The 17,082-nt window shown below is 37.0% G+C and overlaps 1 protein-coding gene across 1 annotated transcript in view; it reads right to left on the reverse strand.

Annotated features, from left to right (window-relative positions):
- Positions 1-4,055: 4,055 nt before the first annotated feature.
- Positions 4,056-17,082, reverse strand: part of fbln7 (fibulin 7) — a 38,385-nt gene continuing 25,358 nt past the window's right edge. Inside the window, exons 7-8 of the mRNA XM_079843588.1 lie at positions 15,543-15,681; positions 4,056-5,559 (exon numbers count right to left, since the gene is read on the reverse strand). Coding sequence (XP_079699714.1) covers positions 5,184-5,559; positions 15,543-15,681 — 515 coding nt within the window. The 3' untranslated portion in view covers positions 4,056-5,183. The remainder of the gene's footprint in view (positions 5,560-15,542; positions 15,682-17,082) is intronic.

Raw genomic sequence — 17,082 nt, forward strand, 5'->3', positions numbered from 1 at the left:
AAACACATTGAGGACTCTTTAATTTCCTGATTGTTATTGTCCTTGGCATTCCTCTAATTTTTAAGGTCATGTTCGTCGTCACGTGATGGAGCTTCATATTTGATTTTGGAGAGAATTAGCAAAAAATTCCATTGATTTTGGCCTTTTCAATCCTCATTTAAACCAAAAATATGAGATTGTTCCTGTCGTGAAGTGGGAGTCAGTAAGATGTTTTAATGTTTTTGAAAGCAGTGTCTTCTACTCACCAAGGCCACATTTATTTGATCAAACATTTATTTTTTATAAATGAAATATATAATTTATTCCTGTGATCAAATCTGAATTTGTAGCATCATTACTCCAGTCTTCAGTGTCACGTGATGTGTTTGTGATTTATATGTTGCTGGCAAAATAATCTGTCAGAAAGAATAATGGCTACTTTTCAATACGGAATCCCATTTCCGACAATTTCCGTTCAAAATCAGCCAATTTCAGCAACATAAGAAATAAATCATGCTTTGAGAAATCATAATTATGAAATATTCATAAATATAGAAATATTGACATATTAAGTCATAGTATGTCATAATTTTGACCTTTTAATTTTGACCCCCCCCCCCCCCCCCAAAAAGCCCAAAATATGATAGGGTGTCATTTAGATAAAGTTGAAATTGATAAAAGTTTAAATTACGAGATGAAAAAACAAATCAAAATAACAACATAAAGTCAAAATTATTACAGAAATGTTTGTGTCATAATTTTGACTTTGTATCTCCTAATTAACTTAGTATGTCATAATTATATTGTATGAAAATTTTGACATACTAAGTCAAAAATATTTATGATAAAAGTCGAAATGTAATTTTTTTTTTCTGTATCTCGTAATTGACGTCATCATTTTAACTTTCTCATAATTATTTTCTCATTATTATGATTGCCATAATTATCATCATTACTCCAGTCTTCAGTGTCACATGATCCTTCAGAAATCATTCAAATATGATGATTTGCTGCTCAAGAAACATTTCTGATTATTATCAATGTTGAAAACAGATGTGCTGCTTCATATTTTTGTGGAAACCATATATTTTTTCAGGATTTTTTGATGAATAGAAAGATTAAAAGACCAGCATTTAAATAAATAAATAAACAACAATGTCTATGGTAGCGATCAAAATAGAAGGTGATTTGGTCTATTTTGAGAATTGTGGTCTCTATTTTAAACAAAAAAAATATTATGCACAATTCTGTTTTGTAACATTATAAATGTCTTTACTGTCACTTTTGATCAATTTAATGCGTCCTTGCTGAACAAAAATATTAATTTATAAAAATAAAGAAAAAGTTAGTGACCCCAAAATCAGTTGATTGTTAGATATTTCTGTGGAGGATCAAAGAAACCAGAAAAAAACCGAGTCAAAACAGGAAAAAAAATGGAATTTCTGACTTTAATTAAGAACCGTTCAACACTCGTGTGAAGACAGAAATAAATCACAATTATGTGTGAAACAGCCATTGATTTCAATATCCTGATATACACTAGCATGAGCAGCAGACATGAAGAGCAATATATCATACTGGTTGATCTTATTATAAAACATCCAACAAACATAAAGGAACGATAATTAAAAACAGGCCATTTGTCATGTAGGTAGATGCTGAGAAGTGCTGTTGTTCATTTCAGTCTGTTTAGACCTCATTGACTGCATATTTACAAGCTGAAATTAACTTTACTGAAGCTGATGGTCTTTAGACTTTCATTCTCTAGCGCTTGAACACGGTCACATGTTCTTTTCCATAAAGCTCTCCTTGTAGTTAAAGGGATAGTGCACCCAAAAATGAAAATGACCCCATGATTTACTCATCCTCAAGCCATCCTAGGTGTAGTTATGTCCAGGCTAATCCAAGCTTTATAATGGGAGTGAATGGCAGGCCAAAATCGAAGCTCAAAAAAGTGTGTCCATCCATTTTAAAAGTGCATCTATCCTTCATATAACTGCTCCACACGGCTCCGGGGGGCTTCTGAAGTGAATCGATGCGTTTGTGTAAGAAAAATAACCACATTTAAAACATTATAAAGTAAAATATCTAGCTTCCGGTGGACCACCTTCCGTATTCAACTTACACAGAAAGTGTTATGCCTCGCGCAGTTCAAAACGTCCAACGTCATCGTCGCGTCAGTTGTGCTTTGGGCTGCCATTCACTGCCATTATAAAGCTTGGAAGAGCCAGGACATTTTTAATATGACTCTGATTGTATTCGTCTGAAAGAAGAAAGTCATATACACCTAGGATGACTTGAGGGCAATGTTCCCACTAAGCTGCACGCGTGCGCGGCCGCACAGAAAGAATAAAATGCCGCGCAGACGATAGACACAGACGCGAAATGTGGGGAGAAATCCATTTGATTATAGTTTAACCCTCTGGGGTTCTTCATTTATGGGTCACACTCAGGACCTTCGGGTCAAAAATGACCCGGAGGGCGGGATTAAGATAAAAAAGATTTGAGTAAAATCAATGAAATATATTTTTGTTCAATAATATTTTTTCTTTTTTGGTGTTTTGAGATAATTTTATGATTTATAATGAATATTTATGCAATAATTATGACCCATTTTTTCCCATTGAATATAATAAAAAATGTATATCTATAAAATATATATTTTTTTTTATTAAAGCTGTATTTCATTTTAGAATCAAGCCTAGGCCTCATGAAAGCAATTTTTTAAATGAGATCGGTGCCATCCGGTGGACACATTGAGCATTTTTATCACGCAATAGCACATTTTTACCACTATAGTGGATCTTGCGTTTTATAAAAAGAAATTAAAAAATCGTAGCTTCATCGGAATGGTCCGAAACTTGGTGACTTTATTGGTACTTGGTATATGAACACCCAAAAAAACAGGGACAGGATTTGAAAAGTCTAAGTGGTCGTAAAAAAAAATAGTCACACTCAGGACCTTCGGGTCAAAAATGACCCCCATAGGAAATTAATGGAAAATTAGTTTTTTTGTGCATACAATCTACAAATCAGCCAGGATGCAGAAAAAAGGACTCAACAGTAAAGGGGTGAATCTCTAACACATCAAGAGTGCAAAACACACACACATACACACAAATTAACGCGTGCCCTTTCAAAAGCTAATTGTGTTTTTGTGTGTGTGAGTTTTTTTCCGACCATTCCGATGAAGCTACGATTTTAATTTTAAAAAATTCGGGTCAGAAATTACCGAAGAGCCCCAGAGGGTTAAATGAGAAATAATTGTAGTGCTCTGTTCTACTGCTATAGAGTTAGTATCACTATCATGTTACAACCGGTGGATGCGGTTTACAGGTTTCATAGAAAGACAATGATTGTCAGTGAGTCGTGTTTGCGGTCCAAATAGCTCAAAATGAGAGGCAACGACAAACGCAAAGATGTGGAATAAAACCTCATCATGTTTTAAAGAAGAGTGGCTTGATTAAGTGCTGGAAATAACACATGATGGACACAGCACTAACAAAACAGACATTTACAGTTACACACACAAGTGTAGCGTGCAAACTCTAAACACAAAAGTAATACACATTAGTTTAAATAGATGTGTGTGTGGTTTGGGTTTCAGTGATGTTTAGATAACTATAAAAGAGTTCACATGTTCCCTGGAACATATTTAGCTCTATTTAATTACTGCAGTTAGTTTTTTTTTTAAACAAATTGAAGCATTTAATCTGATATAATATACAATCATTTTTATATTATAGGCTATTATAATTGTATTATAGTGTAAGCCTAATAAAGAATTGGGATCCCCTGATATAGAAAATCTTGGAAATTCATAAGCAATAAACAAACATTTATTATGGATGGTTTAATGCTGCCTGTCGCCAATAAATGACTGTACAAAAACACATGAAGAACCATCTCAGTGTAACAGCTTAATTATTTTCATATTATATTATAAAGAATTGAACTGTCCTGGGGGAGATTTTAATAGTATTTCTTGGTAAAGAAGACTACAGTTAACAGCACTGTAAAATGTGCTTCATTTAGTGACTTCTGAATTAACTGGTTTTTATTTGATTTTTCTATTTAAGTTACATCAAAGGTTAAATAAAATAGAAATGGCACATTAAAGTTAAAAGGTATAACCGCATGATGAAACCACTTTTTTGTGTGCGTTTATGTACGCTGTACAGGTAAAGAATGTTTTTGCTCAGGTGAACAAAATGTCCGCCCAATAGAGAAAAGAAATTAGAGGGAACATTGCTTGAGGGGTGGGCTAATTTTCATTTTCGGGTGAACTATCCCTTTAATCCCTTCTTTTTCTTCTACATGTGCATAATACACTTTCCTGTACTATTTTTCCACTTACATCAACCTTTATTGCTTAACACATAAAAACCCCTGCATGTTTGATGTTTGGCCATTACTGTATTTCTTGTGTCAGAGGTGAAGTGTGTCATTTGTGACACCAAACGGAAAGTTAAATATCTAAAATGGTATAACAAACGTCTTAATTATCATTTAAGAGGATGGAAAAACAGGAATCGTGAAATGGCCTAATGTGATTATTAATCTTTACATTGATATGATAAAGCGCTTTAATTACAGCAAGTAAAAGAATACGTGCTTTATTTTGTGATCGTATAGGACACAGAGCATTAATTTGATCTGTGCATGTCTTAGATTGGATTTAAAAAACATATAAATGTATTTTAAACTGTGATGAGAGAAAGTATTTTAACGACACGCTTCACCTTTAACCTCGAACATACCAGCAGGGGCCAGTTGCAGAAACCTAGCCATTATGTTTAGACCGTGTCTTAAGAACTCATTTGACACACTAGCAATTAGTCAAGAGGTTATCAGTCTTACTTTTCTGATTCAAATTAGACCAATCTAAATTTTTATGTAACTGACTTTAAAAAGTTAAGAACAGTCTTGAAGAAAAAAATAGACGACTGACTTTTAAGACTAGCCTAAGCAGTTTATGCAACCGGCCCCAGGTAAAGCAAAAGCAGTTTTCTTTAGTTATTAACTTAAAATAATAATCGACTTCCATATGAGGATGACTCTCCATATTTTTGCGCCATCCCAACGTCAAAATCCGAGCCGCCTCTGAGAACAACTCTATCATTCAGCTTCAGCAACAAGGAAAACATTCTTTCCTCTTGGAGTCTAAACATCAACTCTGGATTTAGACAGCAAGCGGGCTCTCTTCAGAACTCGTGAGGTGAAATCAGAAGGTGGACCCGTGCCAGATGTTTGGCTTGGAAGGTGCGGTCGGCGTACTCGGACATCTCCACCTCCACGCTGAGCTCCTGAGGGCCTCGCATGGGCTGGACGAGGATCAGCTCTCCGGTCTGACGGTCGGAGCGCTGCATCACGAACATGCTCCGGGCCTCCCCCCCGCCCGCGATGCCGAAGCGGAGGCTGTCCGGACCCGGCCGGCCCGGAGCGGTCGCGGTGGCCATGCGGAACAGGGTGGCCGGGGTTCGCAGGTTGGACGGCAGAGACAGGTAGTGGTAAGAAATGGTCTTCGCGGCAAGCGGACAGGAGCGGCTCTCCATGGGACAGGGGTTCCTTTCACACTGGCTGTGGTGGACGACAGAACATTTAACTCATCTGCTCCAAAACTGCACACACTCAAATCTGGCACAAACAGTGGCATGAAAAAGTATGTGAACCGCTTGCAGAATCTGTGAAAATGGGACTAATTTGAACTAAATAAGAGGGATCATATAAAATGCATGTTATTTTTTTATTTAGTACTGTCCTGAATAAGATATTTTACATAAACATTTTTACATATAGTCCACAAGGCCAAAAAAATTGCTGAATTTATTAAAGCTACACTGTGTGATATTTTCCCCCATCTAGTGGTGAAAAGGTATATGACCATCCAGTGTATATTAGTTTCTGTTCCTCTCAATTCCGATTTCGTTTTAACTCCTACGGTGGCCGATTTAGTCCAAGATTAACATGGCTTCCAGTTCGACCTCGTCCACATTCGACACGGTGCCATCGAGTGTTAAAACGCGAAAAGGTATGTCCCTCTTTGGCTAATGTACTTTCAAGATGGAGGGGCAACATGGCGACCCGCGTTCGAACGCATATTACGAGAATACTTTATTACTTGAAAGAAGTAAATATACATTAATGAGCACATATATTTTTGAAAGAACTAAGTGTTTTTAGCTAAGAATAAACTAAAAAAGTTACACAGTGTAGCTTTAAAATAAACCTGATAAAAAGTTTCTGAACCATTGATTCTCAGTGCCTGATGATCCACGGCTGTGTGTGTGTTTGTTCTTGAGTCTCTTGTTTGTCCTGAGCAGTTAAACTGATCAATGTTCTTCAGAAAAATCCTCCAGTTCCTGCAAATTCTTCAGTTTTCCAGCCTCTTTTGCACATTTGATCCCTCTCCAGCAATGAGTGTATGATTTTAAGATCTTTTCACACTGAGGACGATTGAGGGACTCAAACACAACTACTAAAAAATGTTCAAGCATTCACTGAAGCTCCAGAAGAAAACACGACGCATTAAGAGCCGGGGGGTTGAATTTGAAAATCAAGGTAAATTGTACTTAATTTGTCTTCCGTGAAACATGCAAGTATCTTCTGTTGCTTCTGAAGGGCAGTACTAAATGAAAAAAAATTATATTTAACCAAAATAAGAAAAATGTGGACATCTTCATCCTGTTCAAAAGTTTTCACCCCCGGCTCTTAATGCGTTGTTTCTCCTTCTGGAGCATCAGTGAATGTTTAAGTCCCTCAATCGTCCTCAGTGTGAAAAGATGGATCTTAAAATCATGCAGTCACTGCTGGAGAGGGATCAAATATGCAAAAGATGCTGGAAAACTGAAGAATGTACAGGAGCCGGAGGATTTTTCTGAAGAACACGGAGCAGTTTAACTGCTCAGGACAAACAAGATTCAAGAACAACCATCACAAAATACACACACAGCCATTGATCATCAGGGAACGACACACACACACACACACACACACACACAGCTGTGGATCATCAGGGAACGACACACACACACACACACACACACACACACACACACAGCCGTGGATCATCAGGGAACGACACACACACACACACACACACACACACAGCCGTGGATCATCAGGGAACGACACACACACACACACACACACACACACACACACACACACACACACACACACACACACACACACACACACAGCCGTGGATCATCAGGGAACGACACACACACACACACACACACACACACACACAGCTGTGGATCATCAGGGAACGACACACACACACACACACACACACACACAGCCGTGGATCATCAGGGAACGACACACACACACACACACACACACACAGCCGTGGATCATCAGGGAACGACACACACACACACACACACACACACACACACACACACAGCCGTGGATCATCAGGGAACGACACACACACACACACAGCCGTGGATCATCAGGGAACGACACACACACACACACACACACACACACAGCCGTGGATCATCAGAGAACGACACACAGCACTGAGAATCAATGGTTCAGAAACTTTTTATCAGGGTTATTTTAATAAATTCAGCTATTTTTTTGTCTTGTGGACTATCTGTAAACATTTCTTATGTAAAATATCTTATTCAGGACAGTACTAAATAAAAATAACATGCATTTTGTATGATCCCTCTTATTTAGTTAAAATTAGTCCCATGTTCACAGATTCTGTAAGCGGTTCACATACTTTTTCATGCCACTGCATCTATCTGGCATATATATATATGTACTAATAATGATAAAATATATACTGTTTTATAATGAAATACAGTATTTGTGATTTATATGTTGCTTGCAAAAGAAAATGTCAGAATACATGGCTTTGGCTACTTTTCAATATGAAATCCATTCAAAATCCCATTTCCGCTACATCAGTGCTTTGGTGATATAAAAATATTGACATATTAAGTCAGTATGTCATAATTTTGACTTAAGTCAAAAATATGACATGCCGAAAATATGACGTGCTGTTCTTATGAGATAAAAAGTCTAAATTACATGGTCAGAATTATTACAAAAATGTTTGTCATAATTTTGACTTTGTATCTCCTAATTGTATCTCCTAATAATAATATCTCATAATTATAACTAATAAATAATTTTGACTTACTAAGTCATAATTATGAGATAAAAGTCAACTTTATTTTTTGTGTCTCATAATTGACTTGTCATAATTGTATCTTTTTCGCATATTTATGGCTCATCTCATAATTATGGCTTTTATCTCATTATTATGACTTTGTATGTCAATCAAAAAAATGTTTTTTACATGCCAAGTCATAATTATGATAAAAGTCTATTTTATTTTTGTATAATAATTGACTTCATAGTTTTAACTGTTTCCTCTTAATTATGACTCTTTATCTCATTGTGAAGTATAGTAGGTCATACATTTGACTTTCTAATAATTATGACTATCTCAGTGACACAAATTTTGACAGTCATAATTATGAGATGTCAAAATGTCAATTTTATTTTGTATCATAATTGTAACTTATAATGACTTCTCATTACTATAATTCATATTTAAAATTTTACTTTCTAATAATTATAGAAAATTTTATGACTATTTCATAATTATAACTTATGAAATTTGACATGCTAATTATGAGAAGTAAAAATGTTTATTTTTGTATCTCATAATTGACTTGTCATAATTATGAAAAAAACAAAATTATGATGTAGCATGTCAACTTTTTCTTATAATTGTAACTTTTTCTCAATTTCGATAATTCATATTTAAAATTTTTACTTTTTCTAATAATTATGACAATTTTTATGACTTTGTATTTCATAATTATAACTTATGAAATTTGACATGCTAATTATGAGATAAAAGTCAAAATGTCAATTTTATTTTTGTATCTCATAATTTTTTTATTTATGACTCATCTCATAATTATGGCTTTTATCTCATTATTATGACTTTGTATGTCAATTACACATTACATTTTTTTTAAATGCCAAGTCATAATTATGATAAAAGTCAATTTTATTTTTGTATAATAATTGACGTCATAATTTTAACTTTTTCCTCATAATTATGACTCTTTATTTCATTAGTATAGTAGGTCATACATTTGACTTTCTAATAATTATGAATATCTCATTGACACAAATTTTGAGTCATAATTATAAGAAGTCAAAATGTCAATTTTATTTAGTATCATAATTGTAACTCTCATAATGTCATTATAATTTAGCATGTCATAAATTTGACTTTTTCTAATAATTATGACAATTTTTATGACTTTGTATTTCTTAATTATAACTTATGAAATGTGACATGCTAACATGCTAATTATGAGATAAAAGTCAAAATGTCAATTTTATTTTTGTATCTCATAATTGACTTGTCATAATTATGAAAAAAAATTAATTATGATGTAGCATGTCAGAAGTTCGACTTTTTCTAATAATTTAAACTTTTTTCTCAAAATTTCGATTTACCAAAGCATGATTTTCCTTGTGTGGGAAAATGGAACGGAAATGGAAAAAACAATGTTTTGCTTTCAGAAGTAGTAGTTACCAGCATCTACCAGCAGGGATGAACTGGGCCGTGCTAACCAGCTAAAGGTTTCTTTTCAGTATTGATCTATTCAAGATGCACAACATCTTAACATGAACTATGCCACAGTTATGATTGTAAATATTTCCGGTGCGGTTCCAGAGTAGCCTAAATGTGTGCCTAAAACTTCAAGGTTTAGTGAGTCACAGATCACAGCCTCATTTAATAGCAGGACACAAAGGGCCCATTCACAGCTTAAAAAAACATCTTACATAATAAACAAGCATAAAAGTGTCATGCAAGAAAAACAAATGATTGTAGCCCACTTAAATCACACCGCAAGCTAGTGGCAAGTGATTTAGAGGAGGCATTGGCCCCCAGGAGACACGTGTGTGTGTGTGTGTGTGTGTGTGTTTGCTATGGAAACACAAGCTGAACAACACGCATTGCTCGGTCATCCCGATAATTCTAACATTATTTACTCACCCTCATGTCATTCCAAACCTGTGTGCTGGTAGAATTATAACACTCGCTGGACACTTTATCAGATACACCTGTTCAACTGCTCGTTAAGGCAAAGATCTAATCAGCCAATCACATGGCAGCAACTCTAGGCGTCCGAAAGGCATTTGTGCATGAAGGCACCTCACGAAACTGATTTCGGACAGACTTCTTAGTCAGTGTAAACGTTTAATGATCTACAGCAAAATAGAGAGAGCTTTAGTGAGAACTAGGGTTGGGTATCGTTTGGGTTTTTTCCGATACCGGTGCCAAACCGATACTTTTAAAATGGTACCGGTGCCTGAACTGATACTTTTAAAATGGTACCGGTGCCTGAACTGATACTTTTAAAATGGTACCGGTGCCTGAACTGATACTTTAAAAAAAGAGCCACAAAACGAGGTGGATGAGATTAAAGAATGGCTTTTTATTGATTTTTTATTATTATTATTTAAATTGAACAATTTATTACAAGTTTAAAGTATACTTAAATATGTAAATATAAATAAATACAAAACAAAATTTACATAACAAATTCACAGTAAAACTAAAGCCACCTAACCCAACTACAATAGGCCTAATTTAACTCTAAATACAGTAATAACAGCAGTAGTCTGTATTCTTGGTATGCTACAAACCAGCTTCAAGCTTTAGCTTTATTTTGCAGAAATATGACCATATTCTCTGGCTAAATATTTTAGAGCGCATCACCTTATTGTTTCCATGGAGACGCGTCATGCTTCTCACATGACACACAGCTGCTACAATAGCGCTGTATGACAGCTCACTCAGCTGTATCGGGTTTATTTCGCTTTTTCTTTTTTAATCAAAATATTCACAAACTTTCTAACTATGTCATGAACTATCTGATATTCTGATTTTCAAATATGTGTGTTAGTTGATCTATACTGCGCGATGGGCGGCGCCACGTTAGTTTGCGCCTCAGAGAATCGGATCTGTCGGATTTACATCACATACATGTATCTTCATCTCACGAAATACATGAAAGTAAGTGACGTGCTGAACTGGGAGAGGAATAGAGTAAACTGTATAGTCACTATATAATGATTATCAAGCCAAAGCGCGAAAGCACGTTTGATTTTAAGTGGCACCGAAATGAGGCACCGAAATCTGCGTTCTGATTCGGTCTGGTACATACCGGTCATAAAGGTATGGCACCGGGTTTCGGTACCCAACCCTAGTGAGAACTAAACACATATTTAATTACTACATTAGTAATTTCTCACTAGAAATAACATCAAAAGCGCACATTTACACACAAACTGACCAGCAAACGCAACTTTCGGACGCCATCTTTTTTTTCCAGCTCAACTGTCACAGAATGGAAAGCACAGGATTGTGGGATATCAAAGGCAGCGAAGGATACATAAATGCTGCCTTCAAAAATCGATCAGATGAAGGTCTCTCAGGACACAGAAGTCAAGCTAACATTAGATTCGGACGTGCCTTGGTGCCTTCCTGCCTTGAAATGTGTCCTCCGAAGGCAGCATTTTCCAGGTTTCGGACGCAGCCATGGTCAAGGCGACCTGCTGAAGTTCAAACTGAGCATCAGAATGGGGAAGAAAGGGGATTTAAGAGACTTTGAACGTGGCTGTTGGTGCCAGACGTGCTGGTATTTCACAAACTGCTGATCTACTGGGATTTTCACACTCAACCATCTCTAGGGTTTACTGAGAATGGTCCGAAAAAGAGAAAGTATCCAGTGGCCAGACTGGTTCAGCTGATAGAAAGGCAACAGTGACTCAAATAAGCACTCGTCTCAGCTGAGGTCTGCAGAAGAGCATCTCTGAACGCTCAACACATCCAACCTTAACACGTCAACACATCCACTCCTGTCAGATGAGAACAGAAACTGAGGCGGCAATTCACACGGGATCTTCAAAACTGGACCGGAGAAGATTGGGAAAACATTGCCTGGTCTGATGAGTCTTGATTTCAGCTGCGACATTCAGATGGCAGGGTCAGAATTTGGCGTAAACAACATGAGAGCATGGATCTATCTGGTCTTGTATCAGCAGTTCAGGCTAAGGTAATGGTGTGTTGGATATTTTCTTGGCACACTTTAGGCCTCTTAGTACCAATTGATCATCGTTTAAACACCACAGTCTACCTGAGTATTGTTGCTGACCATGTCCATCCCCTTATGACCACAGTGTTCTGATCTTCTGATGGCGCACATGTCACAAAGCTCAAATCATCTCAAACTGGTTTCTTGAACATGACAGTGAGTTCACTAAACTCAAACAGCCTCCACAGTCATCAGATCTCAATAGAGCAGCTTTGGGATGTGCTGGAATGGGAGATTCGCATCATGGATGTGCAGCCGACAAATCTGCTGTGACCGTGTGATGATCACAGGTCAATATGGACCAAAATCTCTGAGGAATGTTTCCAGCACTTTGTTGAATCAATGCCATGAAGACTTAAGGCAGATCACAAAGCAAAAGGGGGTCCAACCCGGTACTAGCAAAGTGGCCAGTTAGTGTGTATATAACATATGTTTATAATGTATGAATTATATATATATAAGGTTTGAAACAGCATGAGGGTTAGTTAACAAATTATTCCACAGAACTGAATTATTAGCTGTGTGAAAAAACCTCAAAAGTCATTTTTGCATTTTTACATTTTTTACAATTTCCATTCTAGTATGTAAACCCCACTTTTCATGATCCAATCAAGTCACACTTTACTTCTTTTTCTTGATGATTATATTTTATCACTCAGATATAGTTGAAAATATCAATAGGTATTTATTACAAATGATTTTATCTCAAATTAAAATGGACTAATTTAGCCAATATTCCTGTATGCATATTATTCTTAAATCTTTCCCCGCCAGTGTTTTTAAAAAAAAAAGTTGCAAGCCACCGCCAGGGTTTTTGATCATTTTCACAAAAATGTAATGGCCCATAGAATATTTTGTTGTATGAATATATCTGAGCATGCAATATATCAAAAGAAAGAGCTTTACCCTCTGCTTTTAAACAAACCTGTTTTATTCTAGCTTCATGCATTCCTTTTTTTATCAACACTTAAAGGGTTAGTTCACCCAAAAATTAAAGTTCTGTCTTTAATGACTTACCCTCATGTCGTTGGACACCTCCGTTCATCTTCGGAACACAAATGAAGATATTTTAGTTGAAATCCGATCGCTCAGAAAGTCCTCCATTGGCACAATGCACTTTACACTCTCAAGACCCATAAAAGCTACTAAAGACGTTGTTACAAAGTCCATCTCACTACAGCGGTTCTACAATAACTTTATAAATCGACGAGAATAGTTTTTGTGAGCAAAAAAAACCTAAATAACGACTTTAGCCCTATTCGCACAGGATTAGTATTATCTGGGGACCTTGTGTGATTCAGAAATTACTCCCCCACATCTGAATTTTGCGCGGCGCATTCGCACGGGATAAGCAAAGCCTGTGATTTTACTCTAATTTACTGACTATCTCCCGGATATGATGTCAAGACTTGTAAATGTTTTTTCGTTATAGATATAGCTGTATGAAATTATAAACAGTCGTATCGATATCATTTTGATTGTTTTATAGTAATACAAATAATTTAGTTCAGTTAGAGAACAGACGCTACAATTAAAAACTGAACTGAGCAATAAAATAACAATATACGGCGGAAGATTCAGTTTCAAAGCTAAATGTAAAAGCGCCCATTTAAGCGAGTTTGTCATTGTGCTGTTCTGTTTTTGTGTTTTTCATTAAGAATAATATTAAACACACCATTCAAGCAATTTACTCCCAAATTGCTCATTCTAAAGTGAAAGTATAATCTGCGCGGCCGCACGGGAATTCATAACGGTGCGCATTATATGCAGCCTAGCGCCATTCTTTGTGAAAGATAAAGATAAAAATGCACACAGGACACAAAAACCTTGCAAAAATGATATACGATCCGCCTAATCCCGGCCAAATCACAGAGATGCCGATTCGCACGGGACTTATATTATCACAGGACCTCGGTGTTCGGCGAAATATGGTAGGTCATTTGCAGGGGAATTTTTACTTTACAAATTACAGACTTGGCCGATTTGCACGGGATTACGATCACAGACATTCACTGCAATTATTACAAATCACCAGAGGTCCCCAGATAATACTAATCCCGTGCAAATAGGGCTTTATATAGTGATGACCGATTTCAAAACACGCCATCATGAAGCTTCGAAGCGCTATGAATCAGTGAGTCGATTCAGCGGTTTGGATCGCCAAAGTCACGTGATTTCAGCAGTTTGGCGGTTTGACTCGCTGATTCATAACGCTTCGAAGCTTCATGATGCCTTGTTTTGAAATCGGTCATCACTATATAAGTCGTTATTTAGGGGTTTTTTTGCGCACAAAAACTATTCTCGCCGATTTACAGTATAAAGTTATTTTAGAACGACTGTAGTGAGATGGACTTTGTAACGACGTCTTTAGTACCTTTTAAGGGTCTTGAGAGTGAACCGTGCATTGAGCCAATTGAGGCCTTTCAGAGCCATCGGATTTCAACTAAAATATCTTCATTTGTGTTCTGAAGATGAACGGAGGTCTTACGGGTGTCCAACGACATGAGGGTGAGTAATTAATGACAGAAGTTTCATTTTTGGGTGAACTAACCCTTTAAATATGGGTAAGTTTCATATAAAAGCAACATTTTGAACAAAAAGCAGAGAAAATCCTGTTTTTGTGAAAGACTACATCCAGATCAGATTCAGAGCGATGATCAAACACAGATGGAGTCGATCGAGTCCATCAACACTTTGCACAGTCCTGTAGCTCGTCCTGGGTCCACATTTCATTCAGTTTTGATTTATATGTTTAATGTTGATGATCACTTTATTTTACATATGCATCTGCTTACATGCGATCGCTTGTTTTTTGCGTCTTCTTTACCAGTGTTTTGATTAGGAGATTCTGTACTCATTCAGAAGATGCGTAATTGCGCCCCCTAGCGTATAACAGTGAAAACACGGAAACCCATAAATAGAGTTTAGGGCCATTGTTTACATTTACGTTGTTTACTGTTTTCAACTAAAAACTTATTATGTATTATAAATGCATATTACCCATTCATTTACACAGCAACAGTGTTTTAGAGGCCTTAAAACGCAAACATTTGAAAATAGGATTCAAAGTGTAAGTATCTGAAAACAACACCGTCTCCATGCAAACAACAAAAATGCAGTTTGTGAAAACCATGACGTCATGCACATGCGTATTACGCGTTCAGTCTACCGTTGCGTAGTTTTTCTTTACAAACATCTGGCATACATTTAACTTACACCTGCCATGGTGTTTCTTATTTGTCATCTCTGATTTAGATCTGTGTCTCTGAGTGTGTCCTAAGCCGATGCGCTGCTCTGTTTATTTACTCGTACCCGATTACAGAAGTCACCACTCGCCAATGGTATGATTTTGTTTGTAAAGCAGGTTGAGTTAGTATGCTGCAAAGTTTTAGTGTGCATATGCTCACTCACAAAGATGACGTCTTGACGTAGCTGACGTTGCCGTGCGGGCGCGGACACTCTGGGTTAACGCACTGGAAACCTCCGCCGGTGTTGATACAGGTGGTGCCACGGCTGCAGTTGTGCTGTTGTGTAAGACATTCATCCACATCTGGAGCGCCCGGAGGGAAGGGAGACAGTCGAGGTGGAGAGGGGAGGAATAATGGAGGGAAGAAGAATAGAGGAAAATAGTGAGTTGGAAATGTTGGGACTGTTTGTTTGGACTGTAAATTTGATTTGCGTACAGGTCTGTGATCGTAGACGTGTTCCTGGCTGGATTTCTGAGTGAGATCATCTTTGTATCACAGCGTCACACGTGTTGAAATACTACAGGCACAAGCCATTTGACATACAAGATCCTTTCAATTACTGGTGTAATATCTAAAGTCTATGTATACTTACAATATCATTCTATAATCATTGTTCCATATATCTCATATTTCAATTTTCTGCATCATTGTACATTATTTTGAAAGAAAGAAATTAGTACTTTTATATCATCTTTACACAGATCGGCTCTGTGTCTGCTCAAAATTCTCTGTAAAGATGTAATGCCGCATAAAAGGTGGTCTGACCCACCTCAGCTCCTAGTATGAAAGGCGATGCTGAAACGGTTTTGATTCAGTGTAAATGAACGCGAACTTAAAGAGAAGCATTAAACGGTCTGTGTAAATGCTTCTTTTTGTGATTTTATGCCGCTTCAGATTTGGTTTCTGTGCCGCGTTTGCTGTGTAAAGATGTCTTTAGTCAGCAGGGATGCATTAAATTGACCAAAAGTGACCGTAAAGACATTTATAATGTTACAAAAGATTTCTATTTCAAATCTATTCTTTTGATCTATTTATCAAAGAATCCTGACAATTTTTTCTCATGGTTTCCACTAAAATATGAACTGTTTCCAGCATTGATAATAATCATTAATGTTTCTTGAGCAGCAAATCCTCATATTAGAATGATTTCTGAAGGATCATGTGACACTGAAGACTGGAGTAATGATGATGAAAATTCAGCTTTGATCACAGGAATAAATTACATTTTACAATATATTCACATAGAAAACAGTTATTTTAAATTATACTCTCTCTCTCTCTCTCTCGGAAGTCCATCGATCCCAATGAGGACGATGCATTGCTATTGATCATAAAGATATGACAGCAACGCAAAATTTGTGAAATTCGTTGACCGCGCTCAGATTTTCCACTATCATGGCCGCCATGGCATTAGTCCGGTGGCATGGGAGAACCTGGGACGACCGGTGCACACGATGGGGTCTGCCAGCTCATCACAAACTAAAGCAGAAAAACTGCCTAATGCCTGTAATGTATTGTTTCTATATGTAAGGAAGCCGTTGACTCACCAGTCACCACAGAGTTCATCTGCCTTCCATACACCAGCCGCAGCTGCTGCCCATAACCCCAGGCTCAAAGGGACACCACCTGCGTTTGCCACAGGGTTCTCAGTTGAGCCTGTCCACCCTGCATAACGGTGATACTTCAGCTGAAGCCTTCTCCAC

The sequence above is a fragment of the Gobio gobio genome (genome assembly GCF_949357685.1).
Source record: "Gobio gobio genome assembly, chromosome: 18".
NCBI classification, from domain to species: domain Eukaryota; kingdom Metazoa; phylum Chordata; class Actinopteri; order Cypriniformes; family Gobionidae; genus Gobio; species Gobio gobio.